Source organism: Streptopelia decaocto, assembly GCF_964273445.1.
Source record: "Streptopelia decaocto genome assembly, chromosome: 12".
NCBI classification, from domain to species: domain Eukaryota; kingdom Metazoa; phylum Chordata; class Aves; order Columbiformes; family Columbidae; genus Streptopelia; species Streptopelia decaocto.
Genome location: NC_138667.1, coordinates 11,789,195 through 11,806,086, shown reverse-complemented (window position 1 = coordinate 11,806,086; position 16,892 = coordinate 11,789,195). Strand labels below are relative to the sequence as shown.

The following is a 16,892-nucleotide window of genomic DNA, read 5'->3' as shown; positions in this document are numbered from 1 at the left end:
TTGAAGAAAGGGGTAAAACTTGACAGCACAACTTTGCAGTTGGAAGGTTTGAGAGTTATTTCTGTTATAGCTTAAACTGTCTTATTGGATGCGGCTTTTATAACCACATTTAACGTGGTTATATTAATAGTAGGACTAGGAAGACTGTAGTCCTGGCTTTTCTTCTTAAAATATTAAGAACCTGATTACAATATCCACTTTGTAAACAATGAAGGAAGTTAAAGTTACTGGAAAAAAATGAAATGGTGTGTTAGGCCTGCAACATGTTGTAATTTCCACCTGTAAAGCGCGTTTCCTTTTTTCATTAGGTTTTCTCCAAGTATGCTTCCCCTTTATTTTTGTTACAGAAGTACTCGTTCTGAATGCAGACTTTATTTTGTAAGACTTATAAATCTAACCGTGGACTTTTGTTTTCTAAAACTTGATTTTAAAATCCGCCTAGCACTTGCAAAAAGAATGTAACCAACTAGTGAGATCAGAGATCTGGGGGTGAAATGGTTAATATAACCAAGTACCAGGAAAAAATAAACTTTGAAGAATAGAAATCAGCTTTTGCAGAAATTGCTTTTACATATTCACAATGTAGATTTAGACAGTCAGAGACATGGAAAATATTATGGATATAGTTTTCCTTCCACTATAGTAGTGTAGTAGTAACCTGCATTCTAGATTTCCACATCAGCTCATGTCTTGACCTTTATATATTATGGATAATTTCCAGGGAAAACTGCTCTTTTCCACAGTAATTACATACAGTAAACACACGTTTAAGTGTCATGTGTGTGATTTCACAGCTGCTTTGAAGACTCAGTATTCTCATTTATCATACAAAAATGCTAATAATGGAAATTCTGCATTAGTCTGCAATGTAGTTCTATATTAAAACTATCTGCGATATTCTCAATGATTATCACAATTTTAGGTTGAATGTTTACAGTGTTCTATAGATCTGCTGGTGTGACCTGAATAGAAACTGTCCTTGGATGATTTTCCTGGCTTAGCTGAACTGTGAACCATTATTCTTGTCAGGGCTGTAGCACCTGCAGCTGTGGCCAGCGCAGCTCCAGCTGCACAGACACCAGCCGCTCTTGTCCTAGAGCCAAGTCCAGTTGGAGGGAAGATGAGATGTCAGAAGGGTCCTTGTTACCAGTTCCTTGAGCTATTTAGATACTTTTCTAAAAGTAGCTAGACTTGATTCTTCACAAGGTAAAGGAGGCAATTCAGAAATAATACTGCAAAGAGTAATTTAGAACGAAGGACAAATAATTCACCAGCCTAGGCAGCCTGTAAAGTTCAGGTTTAAACTCTTGTTCAGTATTTTTCTGACATTCCAGAGAAAAAGGGGGAGACTGTTAAAGGTGTGCATATTTTAGAAGCCAGTATAACATGTTCAGTGCTACAGAGATACATTTATTACAAATAAGTGTACTGAATTCCACCTTAAGCATATCCCTGTGGATGAATTTTCTTTCCAATACCTGATGACGTGACCGTAACTCACTTTCTGGTACACCTTGTCTTGCTCTGCTAGGACAGAGCCCGGGGGGAACATGGACCAGTTTCCTCCATGGTGCAGCAGAAAGGCAGCTCCAGGTCAAAAAACAATTACTAGTGTTTTATTCAAAATACAGTTCCTTGTGTTTGTGAATAATGCAGAGTAGATCTCGTCCGGATCAACCTGAACAGTTAAAGGACAAATAAAGCTTAAAACATGTTGTCCTATTTATATCATAAAGGTTAAATGTTAAAGAACATTGTGGATCTGATCATGAGGATTAATTTTCCTCCATCTGCTTCCCCTTGGATTTGGCATGCAATTTGACTGTGCATATCCAAAGACCACTTCCTATTGCACAAGAAGAATTTTTCCTCTCTAGAATGAGTTAAAGCAAGTTTGTAGGCTAGTTTGGACAAAATGAACGCACAAGGAAAATGTGTATACTCTGGCATAGGCAGCTGAAGGTGAGAGCTCCTGTTTCTTGTATGCACAAAGATGCGAAGCAAGAGGAAATTCCTTAGCCTGGTAATACAGACTACTCAAATTCTCAAATCGCAATACGAGACCCAGCACAGGCAGGGTGGCTTTCCCTGAATCTTGCCCTTGGAAAAGCTCAAAAATTATTCTCTTATCTCCCTTTTCAACAATTGCTTTGATTGCCTCATTTTTCCTCCTGTTGAGTGCTGGTTGTCTGAGGCATACTCAGTCTGCAAACTGCACCAGCCAGCTGATTTGAAAATATTTGCATTTTTAAAACATATAGAGTAAAACATTCTTCTTTATTTTCTGTTGAAAAGTTGAGCACACTGTGTTTATCTTCCAAGGTGTGCCAGAAGGTAGTTCTTTTACTGTCTCCACGTTTCTTTGTAATTGGATCTTTATTGCTTTCCCGAGTGGGTTAAACAAAGAGATGCACTGTTCTACGCGAGCGTGATGGTTTTAGGCTGTTGGAGGATCAGAAAAAGCAGGAATGACAGCAAGTAGTTAAGGACGAAATGGAGTTCACCTTCTAGGAAAAAAATAAAAAACTACAGCAGAGACAGGATTTTCTATGCCCACGAGTGCCTAGTGCCACCCAGTAACTGCAGTTTTCCTTACCACTTTGGGGTATAACTTTAATTACTCTGTTCAGACCAAAACACTGTGGCCTGAACTACGTGCAGGCAACTCCTCATTTTGCTGTATGCAACAAAGAAAGAGACAAATAGCATTCTAATTTGAACTAATTATTTTACATTAAAAAAATTTGTTCACAACGCTAGATGACCCACAACGCATTTTAGAAACGGCTTCCACCCAGCCACTCATTTGCATCTGAGCACAGTCCTGGGCCTGTCGCTCTATAATCATAGAACAGTTTGGTGTGAAGGGACCTTCCCAGCTCCCCCAGTGCCCCCCCTGCCATGAGCAGGGACATCTTCACCAGCTCAGGTTGCTCAGAGCCCCGTCCAGCCTGGCCTGGGGTGTCTCCAGGGATGGGGCATCCACCACCTCTCTGGGCAACCTGGGCCAGTGTCTCACCACCCTCAGTGTCAAAAATTCCTTCCTCATGTCAATCTCCCACCACAACTCTTAAGAGACCTTTTTTTAGGTGCATTTACTTCCTTCACACATTTGCACACGCATTTGCTCTTGCTTTTTAATATAAAGCTGCGAACTACAAATCTGGCTCCAACACCACCTCACAGCAGAGTTTTAACCCATTGCTGCTTGTTCCTCACCAACTGCTACAACAGGTGCTCACAGTGCATGGCGGAACAGGCAGCACGGCTGGAAGAATTTCCTCACATCACTCCCGGTTCCGCACAGCCCATTTGTAAGGGGTTGCGCCATCAGCCCCCAGTTTGCACGAGACCCAAGCTGGGGGAGACGCACGGTGCCTTCAGCTGGCTCTGGCTTTGCTGGGCTGTCCCTTCGCGTTTTAACAAGTCTCCTGCTGGGCACGTGCAGAAGCAAAAGCGCCAGGCTGCAGGTTTTAACACCAGAGAGGCAGTATATTCTGCTGATGCGCTACTATTTAGGAATAGCTGAAAGACCACCTTTAGTAAATGATCAGTTTTGTGAGAACAGAAAAGCCAGCTCTGATGCAAAATTATCTGCTTGGAAAGTGGCAGCAGGCGAGGGGATTTTATGTGTAGCTATTCCTATCTGCAGAGACTGTCACTGCTTGCATGCAATGGAAGTAATTTCTCCCTCGTCTCTGGGGACTGCTGCTTTGCCTTGAAGGATAAAGGCACCGTACCATGACACAGGTATGTGACATTTGTCGCTGGCCTTCCTGGCTTGGGCAAATGCTGCCCATGTCCCCAGGTACTGGGATTGCTACTAATGCTACAGAGTCCAGAAGTGGGGCTAAAGATTGTATTTTGGGAAATATGAGGCATTTTCAGAAGAGACTTTTCTTGTTTCTGTCATTAGATACCTAGGCAGGAGCCAGTTGTGGCAAGTCAAAAATATTGCTGAATTTCACTTTGAGTTAGAAGGTGCATGAGACAAAAAACCCCAAATTTAACAGATCTTCCGCACTGTGCTGCGGTGTCTCACTGCTGCTTGGGCTGTTCCTGCTTCCCTCTTCCTAAAATAAGCTCTATTTATTTTTATCTTAATGGGTTAGGACTGCAGTTCCTAAGCAGAGCTAATGGTCTCAAGGGCATCCTTTAGGTTTAAACAGAGATTTGACTCATTTTTATGGGGGGCTTTTGGAGAGGGACAATCACTCTCTGAAGGCTGCTCACAGACTTCCCAACTCCTTTTAGGCAGGGCAATAAAAATTACTCAGATCACCAGTCCACAGTAAGCCAGGACGCCTGTTGGGTAGAAAAAATGCTTTTCCCCCCCCTATTAGTACCTCCCCCCAAATAAAACAACACATCTTTGAAGAGAGGTACGTTTTCATCGCCATTGCCCAGTGCAATGGGAAGGCTGTATCTTACGCTGCCTCCAGCCTCTGGGTGAACTGCTGCTATTTTGGCATTTGCTGAGTCATTTTATTTGGTCACAAAGTCGTTGCTGCAAGGTTGGTGTCTGTATCAGCAAAACACACTAGCGCTCAGAAAGCAAACGAGAAAATCCTCGCTGGGACACAGACCCATGCTGCCATCCCAGAGTGGGGCCTGGAGATCACTCACCTTCAGGCACCGAGCTGGCAAAAATATCAATCACACCTTTTGCTCCGTAGGTGCTGGCCTCTGCCCCTTTCCCTTACCACACAGCCATGCGTTCCCCCAACAAGCTTTGTCTAAAGGATGTGAAGCCACAGTGCGCCGTGCTGGGGACAGGACCACAGCCAGGACCAGCACAGCAGCACCTCCCGGGCTGCTGCAGGGTGGGCAGGGAGCCCCACATCAGCCCATCATGGTGGGAACCTGCACCCCCAGTACTACATGTGCCCTGGGGTTCTGCCCGGGCAGGCGTCAGCCCCAGCCAGCTCCCCACACTGCAGCAACCAGCCGCCTTCCCCGTGATCCATGGGGAACGCTGTTAATCACAGCGGGAGGCTTTTGCTAAAAAGCAGCACAAACGGGACACAATCTCTTGGAACGCTCCCCTGCAGTGTCTAGCTGAAAAAAAAAAAACAAAAAAATAACCAAGAACCAAGTCTCAGAGCTGCTCTGTTCCACTGTGAGCGGGCAGTTTATTTATTTAACAAAGTGTGCTGCCAAACATGTTCTCCAGCAGAGCTGTCTGGGACCCGGGTGAGCTCAGCTTCGTGTTGCAGCACAGACATATTTTCCATCTGCCTGGCAGGAGCTCCCCAGCGCTGCCTCTCCCCACACGGCCGAACTGGGTCAGGCTGCAGTGCCTTCAGCATGCTGCGGATCCAAAACCCCCTGTAACTGCAACTGCCCCGGTCACATCTTGAGCTGCCCAGCAGGACTGCTGAATTTTCAAGCATCATTTTGTCCCTGGCCCATTTCACATTCATCCCAAAGCCCTGGTGCCCCAGCACAGCCACCATGGGGCAGGTTTGGGAGAAGCACAAGGACTTTTTCTTCTCAACAGCATTGGCATCTGAGCAAACCGCGGTGGCTTCTGAGGCCAATCCAACTGGCACTCTCACAAAGCCCATGGGAAGTTTTCATCAGGTTTCATAAGAAACCTGGGGCAGGACCTGTGCACGTGCAACGCTTGAGTCTTTTGGCTGATTCCAGCCCCACACATGGGTAGGAGAGGCTCTCCAAGAGAACCGGGGTCCTACAAACTTATGGAAACAGGGAAAAAGTGATAATCCATATTCAGCCAACCACCAGAGCTGCCCCAGGGGACAGCAGCTCTCAGAGCCCGTGTCTGGGGGTGTCCCCATCTGCGCTCACCCCAATGCCAGGTGGGCAGCAGGTCTGGGGGCAGCTTTTCTAAAACAGCCTTTATCCCAGCGAAAATTAAGGTGATGATCACATGGGTTTGGGGAGGGGGGTGCTCCGAGGGTTGTTCAGTGGCAGGGAACATTGCTGAGCCACCAGGGAGCTGGAGGTCGGAGTGCCAGCTCTGAAGGACCATAGGCACCACATAAAAACAGCCCTGTGCTTCCTCGGCCAAACATTCCCACCCCTCCCAAGGGCAGCTGGGTTGATTACAGCTCAAAGCAAACTGTACACATTCTTCACTTTTACATTATATCCATTCCCACCATGTTCCAACAACAAATGCAGGGAAAGGCTTAAAAAAATCCACAACAGCTCTGATAAGGATGAATTCTGGCAAAGTAAGGAATGATACTTTCAGCCTACTCCCAATCAGCTGATAATCCAGACTGAGCAGAAAATATTTCCTGGAGAGCAACAGGGCAGGAGTGGGAGCCCAGCCACCGAGCACAGCCTGTCCCAGCCCTGCGCAGGATCCTGCCTGGGGCACAGCAGGAACCTCACACCCACAGCCAGGACCCACAGGCTGCAGCCACGGGAACCAGTGACCTGCTCTACCTGGGTGGAAATGGTCCCAGGGCCATGGCTGCTGTCCCAGCAGGGTGACAGGTCCCCCGTAACCTCCCACACTGTGAGCCCAGGCACCCATGGGTCCAGGCTCTACATCTGGGGCAAAGAGCTCCTGTTCAGACTCTTCCCACACCTCCCTTAAAGAGACAAGTCTGGTCCACACCAACCCTGGCAGCATCACAGCGCATCCTACAAAGCAGGGAGGGAGAGAGGGAAGAGGTGGAGATGGGGTAAGGAGGGTCAGAAACTCTGCAACCCCCATGTGTCTCTGCACCTCCCTGGGGGCTGTAAGGGAAGCACCGTCAGTTTTGAGAGCTGTACAGCATTTGTAGATTTGGGTGTTAATGGGCTGGGATATCAACGCTGCTCAGAGCTGTAACATCATGAGTTGCAGAAAAACAAGAGGGACAGGGAATTACTGCAACTCAGCGCAGAACTCTGGCTTCAGCCACTGCTTCTGGTGTTACTGCCTTATCTTAAGCCATTGCTAGGAGTTTCATAATTACTTTGCAAACTTAAAATTTCAACCTTTTCCAAAGACAGAAGCATTCCCGCCCTGCCATCCCCATGGCAAAGTCTCCATCTTTTGTCTCACACATCCACCTGAAGCAGTGCTGAGGTACATGCAGTTTCCTCTCAAAATTCACATTTGCAAAGCTGCTGATTCATGCAAGTGTCGTTTAATTCAAGCCTGGAGTGATCTGCCATTACCTCTTTGTCTAAATTGTTTTAGAAGCAAGTTTCCACCCTTAGGACAAGGTTTGCTTTAATTCTTCGGGATCAAGTGTCAAAGTTGTTTCCTAGTTTGATCTGCACTAGCCGTCCCCTTACAAATTCTGCTGCATGGGCAATGGTTACAGCAGAGAGAGACAGAATCAGTCAGAGATGATCCAGGCAACCCCTGAGCCTTTCATACAAGACTGCAAGGGAGAGACAAAAAGAGAAAAGCTCCCCAAGCATCAAGAGCTTTCCAGCCACATGCGCATAAGAATTTCTTCCCATGCCACGTGACAGAGGAAGAGGCGCAGACCCATTACACAATAATAAAAATATGCCTTCGGCAACGTTGAGCCAAAACCTGGAGCTGCTGCAGCAAGCTAGTAATCCGCACAAAAAGAAATAGAAAGTTAATGAAAAAGAAAGACCGAAGTCAATATTGCACAGCCCTGGGACGGACACTGCTGCGGCAGGACGGGGCTCGGGCTCTGCGTGTGACAGCGATCTGCAGCAAAACATCTGCTTAAAATTGTGTAAGTTCCCAGCGCCTGTCAAGATCTCACTGAAGAGATTAGTCGTGGTGAGTAGATTCACTTTTCCTTTTTCTTTCTCCTCCCTCCTCTTAACCTTAGCTTCGAAAACTTACCAAATAAGGTCTAAATCATCAAGCACTCAGGTTTCCAATGCCTGCACAGAAATCCATAGAGGCAACAGTCACCAGCTAAAAGAAATACTCGAGGAAGAAAACATTCCTCAGACTGGGAGCACCCACCTCATACAGCGGAAACTACAGCCTCTCCGTTCACTCTGGTGCGGATCAGCAGCTTCTGTGACAGGGCTTTGGCTCAGGGCTGGGAAAGGTTTGCCACAGGCGTCCCTGGCTGCCTAAAGCTGAGACAGAGACACAGGTTCAGGCACAGAAGATGCATAGCTCTCCTTTATCTCCTTCGGCATTGCTTTGCACAATAGCAAGTCACAGATCAAACTCTTCTCTGGTATAACTACTTCCCTGGCTTATATCAGAGACCAAATTCATCCATTTCAGCACCACACTTTATCTAAATCAGCCCTGAGCTCCCAAGGGCTCCTTGTGCTTCAACCCCAGGGATGCTGCAGAGCAATCACCAGAGCTGAGAAATAGGATCATGGGGATAATGATTATTTTGAACACTAATTGAGATGCCTTGAGGTATTCTGGGAAACTGTGAAGCAGGAAGATGGTTATTTTGCTTAAGAAAGCCTCAAGTGTTGAAAGGAAACAGAGTAGAAAGTCACAGTTTTTGCTCACTGCTGGGTCCCCCTCTTGGACTATCAGACCATCCTGCTCCCCTGTCCCTGTGAGCGGTAATTTCCCCCAGACTCTCCCCACTTCTCTCCTCCCTTGCGCTTTTCCTCCCTGTGGGCAGGCAGATGTCACCACCACATGGCACAGGGAGGCTTTCCTGGCCAAAAAAATCACTGTCTGGCCACTGCACGTGCCACCAAACCACCCCATATCTGGTAAACCTGCAGGGATTTTCCCTCTGTCAGGATTTCAGCACAGCTGCTCTGCAAGCATCAGAAAGTGGAACTGATTCTTTATGCCTGGGGTTCGCTCCTAGAGGAAAAATCTTTTATTATGGAAGCACATTTTTAATGCCTAGAGATCTATAGAACTGGAAGCTCACCTGCAACAGGGCTGGGTTGAGGGTGGTCACACAGGGGCTTGCAGGAGCCACACACAGCAGGGACATTGTGGCAGCCAAAGCTATAGGGGACATATGACAAGAGCTGTGTCCCCCCAGGCTCCTGCCTGCGAGGCATCTCTGGTAGCAGCCATCCCATCCCACACAGCCGGCAGAAACAAGAGCTGCAGGTCAGGACTGGGGGCTGCCAAGAGATCTGAGGGGACACAGCTCCTGGGCATGGAGGCTCTTGGGTGACAGAAGGATGCGCTGTGGCTCTGACAACAAGGAGCGTGCACTGAAAAACTATTAGACCTCATGGGTTTGCAGTCCCCCTGCACAGATGCTCCACATGCTACAGAAGTTCATGGGATGCTCAGGTTGCAGCACGGAGCTGAGCTCCAGCAGGATGAGAAGGACCCACTGAAGCAAAGAGTGATGACAAAAAACACCTTAAAACAGAAATGGGGTGTTCATGTAACGGCAACAGGGCAGAGTCAGAACACCCTATTTCAGACACATGCTTGCTTTGAGTCATTCATTACGTTTTGTTACATTATTCTAGCAATGGCCCCTAAACATGTGGCTTGTTAGGAAGAGAGAAGCCAGTAAACACTCTGCTCTGCATGCACCACACTTGCAAATCAGAGATGCTCTGTCTTTACTGGTTTATTTTCCCTGAGATATTTTCTATAAAGGTGTGTTCCATGAGCTCTAAGATTCAGAGGTTAACATTTTCCCAAACTGTCCCCTTCCTGACAAGTATTTCTCAAAATTGCCCAATGGGGATCCACAGCACAGTTTTACACACTACATTGATCTCAGGGAATGCCCTGGATCCACAACAGCAATTTCCATTGATTCAGCTGAAGGACACAGGGAGTCAGTCTCAAACCCAGCTGATGAACACCTGTCGTTCCACTTGTCTGCCTCATCCTTACACCTCAGAGCCCAGACATTTGCAGCACACTTTGAAGCCTCTCTCCACTTTCTCTGGTTTGACCCAGCTATGATCAGAACACGAGGTCTCAGGCAGATCCTCCATGGCATCTGGGAGCTCAAATGGTCTCTCCTCCAGGACCCTCTACCTCAGAGCAACTCAGTGCTGCTCTTGTCCATCACAAGTTGCACCATCTCCTGAGCCCAAGAGCTTGGTCTTCTTAGACCAAACAACTTAGAAAGCACCATTGCTAAGTATTTTCAGAAGACATCATTTCAGAGTGACTCAATGGATGGATAGGATATTTTTAAGTATTGGGAAGAAATTCATTTCTGCATGCATGAGATCTTGCCCACCACCAGCATGCTGCCACTGAGGGAAAGGCACTTCACACATGAAGGGCCAAAGCACCTCTGGCCCAGGCTCAGCATCAACATGCTTGACAATCTCAAGCATGTCCTAGTGCTGCTCCAGGCTCTGCTGGGGAGAAGCTGGGGCACGGCAGCCCTAAGGCCTGACCAGTTGTGCCAGTGCCGCAGACACCCAAGCTACCTTGCTTGAGTGAAGATGGTCCACTTCATTTTCCCATGCTGAAATCAGCACCCAATACCAGTGTGTCCTCCCTGGATGCTCAGGAGCTGAACGTTTGCATTTCAGGGCCAGACACCAACTACAGCCATCGCCTGGTCAGACGATGCAGAATCTCCTCTCACCCCTGATCAGACCTCCACCACCAGTCAGCTATCCTAAACCCTAGGGCACAGTGCACGCTTCAGCACAACAGGCATCAGTCGTGGCCAAAAAGTCTCCAAAACCCTATTAACAAAGGCAGTAATTAAAATGTCATCAGAAAAGTAGGACCACAGCTGAAACCATGCTGTCTCCAGCATCAGGTCTGCCGCCCATACTGTGGAGAGGAAAGATGCTGATCTGTTTCCAGTTTGCTTTTTGGAGCTCATCACACGTTCTACATCGAGGAGCAATTTTCCTTTTAAGGTGGAACAGCATGAGGTTTGTTTTCTTTCAAAGAGATTTCTTTAAGAGGTTATTTATAGATCCTCTTGTGAATGCAACTGTGCTCTGCTTCCCACACGCACTGCTGTGATGTGGGATGAAATGTTCTTGCGGAGCCGTTAATTAACACCGACTCAGGAGCTGCACCAAAGCACGGCTCCAGGTAGTCAAATATTCCCCTGTCTATCCAAGCATCAGTACTACTGACCTCCCGGTTTGTTTCCAGGTGATGCCCCACAAAGATATTTTTCCTTGCCACAGCTTATTAGTGTCACCCACCTCCAGACACCTCTCGCTTCTCTTCTACCCCATTTGAGGTGGTTACTTGGAAGCAGGGATGTGGCTTTGCTTGCGATCTCCCCATTCCACAAGCATTTATACATTTTGTTTCCCTTTCTATGAACTGAGAAGCCTTTCTTTAACTGTCCACATTAATACTGGTTGGTGATTTCTGTCTCACAAAACCATTAAACCCACACCTTTCACCAGCAGCAAATAAACTTCAGCATAAGAAAAGCAAAAGAGAGCTGAAGAACAAAATGGCTCAGCAGCCAAATCCAGCCCTGAGATCTGTTTTGCATTTCCCACTCCTCTGCATGTTCTTAATTATACATATCACAGAACTGGGGGGCTCCCACTCAGCATTAATATGTAGCATATTGCTCGCTGGATTTGGAGCATGTAATATGTATTTCCAACCCCTTCAGGAGCCAATACCAGGATGAGAGCAGAAAGACCAACAAGAAAGCTATACAGTAATTTAAGCATCTTATTTCCAGTGCAGGAGTCAAACATAACACTATGGTGGAGGCTAAAGCCTCACAGTATTTGGCTTAATGCCACACAGGACCTTGCCTGACCACAAGGCCACTGAGAGATTAAAACGTCTGGGATATCCCAGCTCATCTTCTATTGCATCTGTGTTTAACTACAAATTTGCTTCAGCACCAAAGCTTGAAGAAATATGTGAGAGGCAGTCGGCTTGCTTTTCAATCTTTGCTTATATTCTGTATTTCATTAGCAGGACTTTGGGATGTGGTAAGAAAGCCTGTGTAAAGGGATGATTCCTGTAAAATATTTAACCCTCCACTATCAGAGGCAGCTGTAATAAGGGAAAAGACAAAATTTCATAGGAGTCTTTTCTATTAGATAAGAGTGTGCACCTCTTAGCCCAGGGGTAGGAGTTATATCAGAGTGATACAAGGCTAATTCATTAAAAAAATCCTTTGGCTTTAGCTTGATCTCTTCTAATCAAAGAGCTACAAAGCAGCTGCTTTCTGCACCCCTCTGCCATCACTACTTGTGTTTTGCAGGAAAGGAGGCCCAGGGAACAAAGCAAAACAAGGGACGGCCACAGACACAGACTTCGATAAGAGCAAATTTGAAAAAATATTGCTCAGACCTAGAAAACTCCATAAGCCAAATTCTTGAATTCAGTCACACCAAAACAAACAGCTCCCCCACCCTGCCAAAACAAGCTCCATTATTTCCCATTCCCATCTAAGTCTCTACAACACACTGTCCTGCTGGAGGGGACACCGCTGTGCCCACTCGTGCTGGTGACCACACGTAACAGCCACCTCCTATCTCCCTTTTCCAGGCTGCACCATGATCTCCGCTGTCCTCCTCCTCTGGACTGTGCCCTGTGTGGCAAACCACATCCTGGGGGGCTTTGCCAAGGGGGTGCTGGAGGAAGGTCCCCAGCTGGCGTGCAGCCTGCCGGGACCCCCTGGACCACCCGGCCCCCCCGGCGCACCCGGGGTGCCGGGGATGGTCGGCAGGATGGGCTTCCCAGGCAAAGATGGCAAGGATGGCGAGGACGGGGATAAAGGCGAGCACGGTGATGAAGGTAAGAGAAAAGCAATTCTTAACACAACAAGGGTAAAATGTAGAAGTAATAGTGCAACAGCCCAGTTAACAGCAATCCATCACCCCAAATCTGAGCTCCAGGACAGACAATGTCTCATAGGAAACTCTTCTAGATTTCTCCTTCCAACAGCTCACACTTGTCAGCTCCTGCCAGTGGGGTTCAGACTCCCATGATTTGCTGATAGCAAATTTATCAGCATTTGCTGATAAATTAGACAACCACCCTTCTTTGGCTCCCAGGTGGGGCTCTCCTTTAGATCCAGCCTTACAGCTAGGAAGCATCAGAACCAGCTATGGTGAAAAAAAAGCCCTACAAACCTGTCCCATTCCTGAAAAAAACAAACATTTAAAGCTTGTTCTGGGAGCTTTATAAGTAATTACTCCTTTATCTCAAGTGAGCCAGATAATTGGACCGTCCTTTTGGTCTTTAAGAGGCACAGACTGTCCTGCTCCCCAGGCCCATTGTTATCATGCCAACACCATGAATTGCAGAAAAACAAGAGGGACAGGGAATTACTGCAACTCAACGCTTCTACGTTGGCAGAACTCTGGCTTCAGCCACTGCTTCTGGTGTTACTGCCTTATCTTAAGCAATTGCTAGGAGTTTCGTAATTACTTTGCAAACTTAAAATTTCAACCTTTCCCAAAGACAGAAGCATTCCCGCCCTGCCATCCCCATGGAAAAGTCTCCATCTTTTGTCTCACGCATCCACCTGAAGCTGTGCTGAGGTACATGCAGCTTCCTCTCAAAATTCACATTTGCAAAGCTACTGATTCATGACAGTGTCCTTTAATTCAAGCCTGGAGTGATCTGCCATTACCTCTTTGTCTAAGTTGTTTTAGAAGCAAGTTTCCACCCTTAGGACAAGGTTTGCTTCCCTTGTTAATTCTCCTGCTCCCCAGTCCCATTGTTATCATGCCAACTACCCACCTAACGAGGTTAGTAGTCCTGACAGATGTCCAGCCACAGGTAGTATTTCATCAGGATTCTCACCAGCAAAGTTTTTCTCTTAAATGAAAATATACTGCTGCAAACATACAGCCCCATTCCACTTGCCATAGCATCTCTGCCACTGAAAAATTACAAGGTTTTTTTGTCTTCTAGGTCCACAAGGCAGAACAGGAAACCCTGGCAAGCCAGGACCAAAGGGGAAAGCAGGAGCTATTGGCAAGGCAGGCCCACGAGGGCCCAAGGGTTTGAAGGGCAATCCTGGAAAAAATGGAGCACCAGGAAAGAAAGGGCCCAAAGGGAGCAGGGGTGAGACCGGGATGCCAGGACTCTGCACCTGTAATGCCAACAAAGCCAAATCTGCCTTCTCTGTGGCAGTCTCAAAGAGCTACCCAAGGGAAAGGCTGCCCATCAAATTTGACAGGATCCTGATGAACGAGGGAGGACATTACAATGCTTCCAGTGGGAAATTCATATGCAGCATCCCAGGCATTTACTACTTCACTTATGATATCACTTTGGCCAACAAACATTTGGCCATTGGCTTGGTCCACAACGGACAGTACCGGATCAAGACTTTTGATGCCAACACTGGGAACCATGACGTTGCCTCTGGATCAACCATCCTTTCTCTGAAGCAGGAGGACGAGGTATGGCTGCAGATCTTTTACTCAGAGCAAAATGGGCTCTTTTATGATCCCTACTGGACAGACAGCTTATTTACTGGCTTCCTGATATATCCTGATCAAGATTATCTCAATGAAATATAGGATGAGAAACTATCCTGGGAGGAAAAAAATTAGGAAATGCATAGGACCTCAGTCCAGCAAAGTGTAGCCTATTCATGGACATGTGTGGGATTATCATACGATTCCACATTTTTGGCACTAACAGCCTGTATTGGCTATTTAGCTATTTACTTGATGTCATCAACTAGTCCACAGGGTACCAGGACCAGTAGGACTCACCTTTAAGCAGTCTCATGAATTTCTAAATCTTGAAGCCACCCATTATGTTTTCCATGATGATTTCAACACACCATGGATGTGTAACTCAAATACTGGTGCAGAATGCTTCGATTACTATAAAGCATGGAAACCAACAACCATTTCCTGAAAGCTGAGCTCAGAAGTGCCACTGATGCCAGAGACTGTATCACTGCACCTCCTCCCCCTACAACCTATAATAGTAATAATCCTTGTTAATACCGAGTTACACTTTAACAGCTACTAAAGAGTCAGGAAATTGTCAGCTAAAGATATAAAAGTAAGAGTAGCTCTCAGCCTCATCAAAGCAGGACTAATAAGCAAAGGCATCTGGTCTAAATAGGAAATGACACAGAAGAGAGATCTCATTTTTATGGTTAAAGGTAAGACTCCTTGTACAAACACAACCAGCTGCACTGATCACCACTGGCATTTCTCAGATTTCAGCCTCGATAAACCAGCAGTGGAATCCTGCATCTGTTTCCAGACAAGTGTTGGTAAGCTGTGACCAAAGCCTAAACTGGACTGTGCAAGCTGAACACCTGTGGGCCTCCAAGCCACAGTGGAGGATTAACCTTACAGATAAGACTTAACTGTCAAAGACAGCATGAGCCTGCACTCCAGAAACAGATTCTTTAATAACCCCCTTCCTTCACCCCTACCAGCTTTTGCTGGAAGGAGATATTTGTGGTGCTGCCGAGATCCTCATCAAGGGCTTAACACTACAGCTAGACCCTGTCTTATTTACTGCTACTTTGCTTTTTTGATGTGGTATGTCAAATATCACAGATGCTCCAAAATCAATGCTTCGGTTCTAAACTGTAAGGAACAACACTCAGAAGAGTCAAAAGCCAAACTTTTTCTAAGCTAAGCTTGGCCATTTTTTTCCTTGTCTTCATCAGCTGATAGAGGGACATGCTCCACAATGGCTCGCTATTACCAGAGTTCTGTTACAGAGCTGCTCAGCCTGGCTGCCTTGCCCCACAGTGTCCAACGCTCTTGTAACACAGTGATCTCCATCTCAGTGGCCAGATGAAAGGAGTCTCTTCCTTGCTATCAGATCATTTCCAGCCATATTTCTCATCTCCTTTATCACTGGGTGAAAACTCATGAACTTACAGCTCCTCTAATGTTTATATTTAGGTATTGAAGGGATATCCCATAAGAACAAAGATTGTTTTTTCAGTCTACAAGTAAAAATATTTGCATGATTTTAATGAACTACAGTAATTGTGTTATATCTTACAAAAATATTTTAAAATACATTTTATAAAATTAAGAACAAAAGTACTGCTGGAATAGTCTTGGTATTTACAAAAGTGGTTTCCCAGAAAGAATTTCAAAGCTGTGTTGCAGATTCCACAGGCAATCTTTGGTTTAGCAATGGATTTTATAGAGGCTGGTGCAACAGGAGTATTTACCCCCTCCCAGCCCAGCAAACTGGGAATGCATAGAGTTTTCTGCAAGAAAACCCACAAGGTGGAAGAACAGGGTCTGTCCACTCCCTTGGAGCTGCTCCCCCAGATGGCAGATGTCCTTCCCCTGACACCAGTTACCTAGATAATATATTTCTCTTGACAAAGCTCCCTCATTCAACTTTGATTAATCCAGTAGCTTTTGCAAACCATTGCTGCCAAGAGAGACCTTGCTGTCCTCCTCCTTTGGTTCAGTGCACTACCCACGCCCAAAAGTGGGTATTTTTGGGGTGGGATTTTTGATTGTTTGGGGTTTATTTGTAGTTGAGTTATTTCTCCGCTGATTTTGTGAGCTCAACCCACTTGGCACCAGGCAGGTAGCAGAGCTGGGAGGGGATGGGACAGCACCACAGGGAATAAGCCTGAGAGGAGGAGGGTGGAGGGGAAGCAGCAATGAGCAATTAGATCAGCTCTGCCACTCAGTCTTCGCTTGTTATCCCCAGAAAAGGCCCCAGCAGGGAGTGTTCCCTCCCAGTGTCAGCCCTCTCAGGGGGACACAGGCTGGTTTTCCTGGAGAAGAAGCAAGGGAAGTTATTAACTGTCTGGCAAAGCATCCTTTTTATTCTAGTGAAAAGGAAAACCTGCAAATGAGTCTTTTTAAGTCTGGAATATCAAAATGCAAACTACAAAGAGAACCAGTGGGCCCCACTGAGTGCTCAGTTCTTGCTTTCAGCTGGGGGCTCTGAGGTCCTTCCTACAGGAGCAGCCCAGCACAGCCCTCTGCACAGCTCAGCCCCAGCCCTGGGCATCTGCTGCCATCAGGGACTCTGAGCAAGGGCAAACCCAAGCTACTAAAATATAGCAGGCAAGAGGGAGACAAACAGTTTCTCCCGTTTGTTTAACCTCCCA

At 46.6% G+C, this 16,892-nt stretch overlaps 1 protein-coding gene across 2 annotated transcripts; it reads left to right on the top strand.

Annotated features, from left to right (window-relative positions):
- The first annotated feature begins 7,458 nt into the window (after positions 1 to 7,458).
- Positions 7,459 to 15,813, top strand: C1QTNF2 (C1q and TNF related 2). Of its 2 annotated transcripts, XM_082063764.1 has the most exons (4): positions 7,459 to 7,726; positions 12,365 to 12,613; positions 13,739 to 14,232; positions 15,471 to 15,813. In XM_082063764.1, the coding sequence occupies exons 2-4, from the start codon at positions 12,373 to 12,375 to the stop codon at positions 15,579 to 15,581; spliced, it is 846 nt and encodes a 281-aa protein (XP_081919890.1). In that variant the 5' UTR covers positions 7,459 to 7,726; positions 12,365 to 12,372; the 3' UTR covers positions 15,582 to 15,813. The 2 variants fall into 2 exon arrangements, with proteins under 2 accessions (XP_081919890.1, XP_081919889.1); XM_082063763.1 differs by having other exon boundaries at positions 13,739 to 15,813.
- Positions 15,814 to 16,892: the final 1,079 nt, after the last annotated feature.